Source organism: Arvicanthis niloticus, chromosome 4, assembly GCF_011762505.2.
Source record: "Arvicanthis niloticus isolate mArvNil1 chromosome 4, mArvNil1.pat.X, whole genome shotgun sequence".
In the NCBI taxonomy this organism is placed as follows: Eukaryota; Metazoa; Chordata; class Mammalia; order Rodentia; family Muridae; genus Arvicanthis; species Arvicanthis niloticus.
The window spans coordinates 71,141,767-71,150,577 of record NC_047661.1 but is presented as its reverse complement, the minus strand read 5'-3'; the positions used below and the strand labels follow the sequence as shown (position 1 = coordinate 71,150,577).

The window sequence follows — 8,811 nt, the reverse complement described above, 5'->3', positions numbered from 1 at the left end:
CCCTTCTCTTCTCTTCTCTTCTCCTCTCTTCTTTCCTTTTCTGTTTTTCTTTTGCTCCTCAAGGGCTGGGATCCCAATTATCAGTAGTCATCTCTAAACACATGCAAATCAAGGCAACTGAAATTCGAGTCAGTAGGCTGTGTGTGTGTGTGTGTGTGTGTGTGTGTGTTGAAGGTGGGTATATGAATATATGAATACAAAGGGGTCATGAATTTGAGAGAAGATGGTCATGAAGACCATCTTCTCCAAGAGAGGAGTTGGAAAGGGGTGTAGAAAGGATCCAAATGTAACAAGCACTGTTCTCTTATATGAAATTCTCAAATTAAAAAATTATACTGAAACAATTAGGCATCTCTATGTTAATCAAAACATATTTAGTATTATAAATGAAAAGCTATAATAATAAAATATTCTATATACATATAATAAATAATATGATAAAATAAAAGAATAAAACTATGTAATAAAAGATAATAGATCAATGTATAAAACACAAAATACAAACTTCTAAAATAAAATATAGGACAAAATATTGTGACAATGATTATGCAATTTTTATGATAATTTTTACATATGACAGAAAGACACAGTTCAAAAGGGAAATACTGAACTCCACAATTTAAACTTCTTTGGTAATGGTACATGATTAAACATGCCTGCAGTGATTCATGACTAATTTTAGTACTTGTGAGTCTGTGACAGAAGAATGAGTTTGAGGCCACTTTTACATGCAGTGAGATTGATACAAAGAACAGTATTAACAAGTAAGAACATCTGCTTTTTAAGCAAGTTTTGAAGAATTCACAATTAAAACTCATAAATTCAAAGAAGAGATTAGTAATGTCTAATTGAAGGCTTGTGTTTAAAACATTCTAAAGCAATAAAGAGACAATCTGATTAAAATAGAAAGATATTTAAAAAGGTAATATTTGAACAAAGAAGAAGGTACATGGAGGATAATTAATCAGTCTTATTACTCACTAGGGAAATGCAATTAAGAGCAAAATGACAGATTACCTGTACACACTGCAACAGCTAGAATAAAGCTCTTAGCTGGCAATGTAGAATCCTGTTGAGTCTGTGGAATGGGTAGATTTAGCCACTGGCGTAGAGAAGACTAAATGTATAACCATGTTGGAGGTTTTTAAAAATCATTCATTGTCCTGAATGATTAAACATGTACTTGCTGTTTGGTTCCGAAATTCAATTCTTTAATATTGGTTCAAGAAAAACTGAAGTCATTTTTTATAGAAAATCTCAGAGCTGGTATGTGTATTGCTTTTACTCACAATTGCCTCAAACACAAAGCATCTTAAATGACATTCAACTTGTGAATGGGAAAAAAAAAAAAACACAAAACAAAGTGTGTGTGCATCTGTCTATCTATCTATTTATCTATCTTTCTATCTATCTATCTATCTATCTATCTATCTATCTATCATATGTGTGTGTGTGTATACACACGGAGAACAAAGCAATAAAGAAGAAAATAAGTATTGATCTATAAAACGAAAGAAGTGAAGCTAAAATGCAAAAAGCTAAACTTTAAATGCTACACACACACACACACACACACACACACACACACACCACAACACAACCAAATGAGAAACCAAAAAATAAAAAACAAGAAGCAAACCAGGACAAATGGATTTCTATCCAAACGAAATGTTTCTGCACAGCCAAAGAAACAATAAAGAGCCAAGAGTGATAGGGTGGGAATACGTGTGAATGAAACATCTTAGAAAGACTTAATATCATACTATATTACGAATTCAAAGATCTCAATAGCAAAGAAAAAAATCCTGATCTTAAAATCAGAGAAACAACCTGAGGAAATATTTCTTAAAAGAAGACATACAAATAGCTTGTAGATGTATGAGAAAAAGTCTCTTATCCTTAATCATCAGAGAAGTACAAATTAAAGATACAGTGAAACATCACCTTACACTGTGAGAGTGGCTATTACTAAAGAACAAGTACTGTCCAGAATTTTGAAGAAAAAAGAGGATATTTAATAGAAATGTAAAGGGTCCCAGCCATTATAAAAGATAGTAAAGAGGTTCTGAAAAAATTAAAAAAATAAGTGCTGTGTGATTATCAATGTCATTAGGAGTCTATATACCCTAAAGGGAAGAGACATTCATACACTGAAAAGATATATACACCCTCATACATCATTTGCAAGATCTATAATAAAGAATCTGCTTAAATGTGTATTTGTTGACAAATGCACATAGAACATGTGGTGTATATTCAGTCTTTCGAAAAAAGGTATTCCTGTCATTTCAGACAACAAAAATGAATCTAGAAAATATCACATTAAATGAAATAAGCTATAAACAGAAAGATCTATTTTTTTTGCATGATATCAGTTATGTTTGGATTCTAAAATAAATTGCACTCAAAGAAGCATGTTGTAAAATGGAGGATGCCAGGCACTGAAGGTATGGTGAGAAGACTGGGGAGATTCTTCTTCTTAATGATAAAAGTTGTGAGTCTTGTCATCTCTAAAACTCTTCTCTGAAACTGGTCTCAGGTATCTTTCTGTTGTCTTGTTCTATACACTGACTCCCTATAAGACACTGTTGTTTCTCTACTGTCACCCCTAGAGAACATCTGAAGGTCCTATCCCATAATGTTTGGTCTGCAGTACAGTGGGGGCTTGCCTTATAAAGGCTGGAGCCTTATGCTTGAGCTCTTCATCTAGGATAACATTATGATTTCATCATGTATTCAGTTTTTGAGTGATGGGCATCCTATATACATCTCCATGTTAATACTCCTAAATGATCAAAAACAATGTTAGAGCTTGAGAATGAATGGGGAAAGATGGGACAATGTCTGGGGAAGAACAAAAGGAAGTGGTTTTGCAGTGACAAGTGCTTCCTGGTTCCACCTTATGGGTTCTTTAGGCACATGCACAGGAAAACACTGGAAGCCAGTCACTGGGAAGTCTCTAGCACTGTCACCTCCCCTAGTTGTGAAAACAGCAAAATGCTTGGGTGATGCTTCACCAGCTCTACACAGAATAAAAGGCTCCTGTTCTGGATTTCTCATCCACAGCCTGCTCAGAAAGTCTCCTATCACCTTTGCATTTGGTAAGTGGCCATCTGGGACCACTTCATCATGTGGGAGTGTGTGGGACTGAATGCCTTCCAGATCTGAAGTAGAACCCTAGGAAGAGGCCCCCAATAGGCCATGGTGGGGGAGGTAGTGATAAGGGAGGAAGGAGTGTTTGGCTCACAGTCAGGGAGCTGGGAGTCTTACAAGCCCCAGGACATCAGGATTACTGTAATAATTTTTTAAAAAAATTATTGTTCTGGGTTCATTTACTAGAGATCTATGTAGATCTATCTTATAGTCTTGAAAATGCATTATTTACATAGATGTGTGCCTCTGTAGTCCTATTTATTTCATAGAGATCTTGGTTTAGGAAGCAGATAAGGCATGGGAGGCATGTGTTTGACAGACTAAGTCAATAGACTTCACCAGAAGCTTCTCCCTGTAATGTTTCTATTATACTCTTCTAGGTCAAGTTCCTGCCAAGATGTCCTGCCAGCAGAGCCAGAAGCAGTGCCAACCTCCTCCCAAGTGCCCCTCCCCAAAGTGCTCCCCAAAATGTCCCCCAAAGAGCACAGCACAGTGTCTGCCTGCAGCCTCTTCCTGCTGTGCTCCAAGCTCTGGAGGCTGCAGTGTCCCCAGCTCTGAGGGAGGCTGCTGCCTGAGCCACCACAGGCGCAGGTCCCACAGATGCAGGCGCAGGAGCTCCAGTTCCTGTGACCGTGGCAGTGGTCAGCAGTCTGGGGGCTCAGGCTGTGGCCACAGCTCTGGGGGGTGCTGCTGACTTGCATCCTGAGGTTGAGACAAGAGAATGGGGAGTACTGAGCAATAGTGCCATCTTGGCTTGTTCTTTCTCAGACATCCTAATCTCTTTTGGGCTATGTTTTCTTAGGCTCTTCTAATGAATTTTCCAAAAGCCTGGTTGCTTCTCCTCATGGTTCTTTCACCTGTGTTTGGCCATGTAGGTGAATAAAATTTTTTCTCAACGTCACCAGTTTGTTACTTGTTCCTTAACTTATTCCATACAGGGTTGCCTAGTGTTCGACCCCTGCACCCCACCCCACCCCAGCCACCTCCACCCCTTCTAAGCTTTTGAAGGCCCAAGATACCCAACACTTGGGGTTTATCTCAGATTGGGAATGAAGAAACAATGCCTTAGATTCTTCATCTTCATTCAAAGGACATCTGTGGGAACTTCCAGGATAGAAGTGTGGGTGGAAATGGGGCATCTTACAGGGTTTTGTAGAGCCTCTTGGGAAAAGGCTGAGTTTTCTTGTCTGTTTGAGGGTTAGTACTACTTGATACCAAAATCCCTAGTCTTTGTGTAAGATGGAAGAAAGGATGTAGATGTGGAGATCCTATAGGTAGGAGATGAAGCCAAGTGACACAGAATAGATCCCATAGGGGGAACTGAGCAATTGGAATGTTGGTAAACTGAAAAAATTGGAGTTGAGGAATTTTTCTGAAAGTAAACAAAGAATTGTGCATGTTGAAAAAAACTGAGAAAAAGAGGATATGGGAAGTACCTCAGTGCTGCAGATTGTAGACTTCAATTTCTCTTAGAAAATAAAGAGGCAAAATGATGTTGGACTTGTAAAGGGACCTGTTTGGGGTCACCTACTTTGACTTTGGAGTAGAACAGAGCTTATTTCTACTGTGAACTATGGTGGTCATTTTCCATGTGAACTGTGTGTGTGGCTTCATCTTGATGGTTTGCGTTTTTCAATATTACAGAACATATGCCCTATGGTTCTTAAACTAACTTCATAAAGGTGTCCAAACCTTGTCAACAGTCACAATTGAAGTTGAATGTATTTGGAGGCTGAGCATGGAGAGTCTAGACTAAGAACAAAATCTGTGTAAAACTATAGGAATTCAATAGAATACCTCAGATGGCTTTGCTTTTTCATTTTCTTTCAAAGTCAACTGGGCACCTGGTTTGCATTAATATTCTTATATACATACCTTCTTATGAAAGAGAAGGAAGAATATCAAGAGGAAGTTTGAATGCAAGTCCATGCTACCTCTGCTCCACTACTCAAATCCCTCAACTTACTGGGACAGAGTGCTCTGAGGAAGTAGCTATGGACATGGGATCCCTTTTGAGTAGGACTGAGGATCTGCATGATAGGTTTTATGATCTTCATGATGTTCTTGTGACTTTACAGAGTTGGAATTAAAATGCATCACAGATGAAAGAGAATGGACAACTTTTTCTGAGAACATCCAGCTTCACATTTAGCTAAACTGAGCACCCAGAATTGTAAACGTTGGTGAATCTGTGCTGGTTCACCTTGAGCTCAGGGAACCATGTGCATTTCAGGGTGGATAAACTAAGACTCATTAATTAAACTCCAGCAGCACAAACCTGGGGAGGGGGAGCAGGTTGAATCTCAGTTCTGATGACTTAATAGCTGAGCAAAACGTCTTGCCTCTCTGTGCCCATCTATTCTCCTCACCCAAAATATGGAACAGTAATAGTTTCTTGGAGAACTAAATGGTTTATGTAAATATATGTAATTATGCAAAACACTGTTTAAATGCTAATTTTTGTATTTTGTTAAGGTGAAAACTGGGAAACAAGTCTCAGGGCTCAGAAGCTTCTAAGTCAGACTTGAGCTTCTCACAATAAAGCACCTCAGGATTCTTGCTGTTGGTGAGTCTAATGGAGGTGAGAAAGGAAAGAAGCACAGCCAGTGACCTGATACAGGCCAGCTATTAGGATAGTCATGTAATTAATTACACATAGCTTTGTCCCTGGAAATGCTTCCTGTCAGATGAGGTCCTCATGGATACAGGAAAAATTGGTTCTTTAGACTTGGTTAGGTTATAGGCATAAGTCAGAGTTTGAGCCAGGAAGGGCTCCTCCTGAGATTTCCAGGTTTTTATGTCTCAGGACAGAGAACTATATTCAGGACACATGATTAGAAATAGAAATATTTATTAAGAATAAGAAAGAGATTCCAAAGAATGGGAATGGGTTAGAGAATAGAGAAAAGGCATAATCTCAAAAGGGCTGGCTCTCAGGACCCTTCATCATTTATGTAGCACTCACCTTCTCCCAGTGTTTGTTTTCTTTCCCTATGCTTGCTATATATGTTGCTTGCTGCCCATGTAAGGAAGTGTCTCCAGTCTTCTGCTCACAGCTTCTTTCATGTGTTAATTTTAATTTCTATTTTTATTGGATATTTTCTTTATGTTAATTTCATATGTTAATTTGGATCTCTCTCTCTCTCTATCGCTCTCTCTCTCTCTCTCTCTCTCTCTCTCTCTCTCTCTCTCTCTCTGTGTGTGTGTGTGTGTGTGTGTGTGTCTTGTCTATCTGTCTATCTCTGGCCACAGTTAGAATGCAATCAAAAACCAGTTCAGCAGACATCAATTCATTTTATAGTTATTTGATTAATAAATAGATTTCGAGTATCCCACGTTCCAGGTGCCATTTTAGGCACTGGGCTACCATGAAAACAAGGTTTCTGTTTACTTGAATCAGATACTTATCTGAGTGAACACTTTCCAGGTTGGAATCTGTAGTTTCTTGTACTGTACGTAGTTGGAGTTATAACTTCCTTGGTAGTAGTCAGCAGTATAGGACAGGCAGATCCTGGCCTAGTAAAAATGTAAGGCATGAAAATACTTGACTTTGTAGGGTGTTAGGAAGTCAGAAAGTGACTGCTAGATTCTCAGAAGAATCAACAGCTTTATTTAGTAATGGGGGAAATTCAGCAGACCCTGGTTACTGTTGTTCACATCACATCATCCCATGCCTCACAGAACATCTAAGTCAGAAGAGGAGACTAGGGCAAGACACACTAATATCTCGTGCTGGTTCCAGGAGTTTTAAAGATTGTTTAAAAATGTTTTTCTTAAATGTTTAATCCTAGTCTCCAAGTTAGTACTAGCCCACTGAGTTGTACCCACAGGCAGAATCCCCAGATGTAGATATCAAGTGTTGCTATCACAGGAGTCACAACTCTTACTGTGATGTCCATGGCACTTTAGCAACTGTGATGGCATAGGCAGTGCACCTCCCAGAACCTGTAGCATATCAGGAGGCCATAGGCAGATACTGTGTTGAGTTCTTTGGGGGGACTTGGTCGAGGAACCCTTAAGCAGGGCTGACACAGTTGCTGGATAAATGTCAGGACTTTACAGGAGGAGTCAGTGAGCCTGCACAAATTAAACTAAACTAAACTAGCAAAAGTAAAATAAAACAAACAAAATATCAATGTGTAAGCTTCAGACCAACTTTGCCTCTTTCTTTACTTTAGTTGGAGGTACTTGTACTTTCATTTGACCAAGATCTAGAGAAGGGAAATAACCTGTTTTGGAATTAAATTGGACTAGTGAGCTATGGTTCTTTTCCTCCTTTTTTTGACAGGACGGTTAGCATCCTTCTGGGTGAACCTTCTCTTTTGCATAATACAGGTTACCACAAAGACAGTGTGTGAACAATGCCCCCTGCAGGCACTCAGTGCAACAAGATGTTTGATGCCCCATTGTTTTCCAAGGGTCTGGAATTCTCTGAATGTCTGTGAAGAGTGTGAAAATCAGGGAGGACTTGAGGAAGCAACAAGTGTCTCAACAGGCATGAGAGGGAGGGTATGGAATCCTGAGACCAGTCTCATCACAGAACACTGCCATAGCTCACTGATCTTCACCTTCATCCCACTCTTCCACTGTTGCCATTCCTACTGAATACCAGGGACTCTCTGCCACCTCCTATCTGTCTTCCCTAGAATATCCATGTTGAAACACAGGCGTGCTTGCTCAACTCTGTTGGCTCAGGTCCACTACTCAGATGAACACGTACTCCTTCTGCAATTCTAGGTAAGAATTGTTTTGTGTTGACTGTGTACCATGGAACCCAGGAGGATGTCAAACCTTTTATCTTGACCTGGGTTTTATGATGCACACAGAAGTATGTGCTTTTGTCCTATCCCAGGGGTAGGTCCACTCCCAAGACCATGTTTTCAGTGCTTTCCTATGAACATTTAGAGAAATTACCAAACAGAAGGGAATCTTAATAAGTGTTACCTTCATCTCGGGTCTTGTGGTAGCCATTGTACTTGCATGTTTTCAGTCTTCTTACATAACCTTACTCAGAGCATGTTCTTTGGGTTCACTGGTTATATGGAGACAAACAGAGCCCATTGGTGCCCTTGACTAGTGCTTAGCCTCTCAGAAGGACAGATGGTGAACTGAACTACTAAGCCTGGCCATGTAGATTACAGACTAAGAGGCAGTGCACACATGTGTAGAAAGGCAGCAAGCAGCTGGAGTCAGTGCTTGTGGTTGTCACTCCTACTTCTCTGTAGAGTCTTTCAGAGGATGATAGATAAATTCCTGCCATATGGGTTTTGATTGAGCCATGTACTGATCTTGGTAAGGAGACATGGTTAGGTAAGGGGGTAAAAGAATGGAGCTGGGCCTTGATTTGAAAGGTAGAACTGCTTCCAAGAACATCCTGCATATGGAATGAAACATGGGAGGAGTAGAGCTGAACAAGGTCTTGCTAGAGGATCAGATCATGTAAAAGTGTGACCTCCATCTCTGGAACCAACAGAAATCACAATTAAAGGGAAAAAGGACATTTGTTTGGGGCTTTTTGCTGTGTTTTTGAGGTTGAATCTTGTTATATACCTAGTGATGAAGATTTTGTTGACAGTGATGAGCCTGATAGAGTTGCATAAATCTTACTTACTGAATAGGTTTGGTAATGCTTGAGGGTTGTATATGGCAATTTCATAT

General features: G+C 39.5%; 1 protein-coding gene across 1 annotated transcript; it reads left to right on the top strand.

The window, feature by feature from the left end:
• The first annotated feature begins 3,007 nt into the window (after positions 1-3,007).
• On the top strand, positions 3,008-4,048 carry LOC117707846 (late cornified envelope protein 3B-like). Its single transcript, XM_034501398.2, has 2 exons — positions 3,008-3,101; positions 3,534-4,048. The coding sequence occupies exon 2, from the start codon at positions 3,551-3,553 to the stop codon at positions 3,845-3,847; it is 297 nt and encodes a 98-aa protein (XP_034357289.1). The 5' UTR covers positions 3,008-3,101; positions 3,534-3,550; the 3' UTR covers positions 3,848-4,048.
• Positions 4,049-8,811: the final 4,763 nt, after the last annotated feature.

Bases quoted from the DNA above. Each gene is read 5' to 3' on its own strand.
- LOC117707846 (XM_034501398.2), top strand. From the start codon at position 3,551: ATGTCCTGCCAGCAGAGCCAGAAGCAGTGCCAACCTCCTCCCAAGTGC.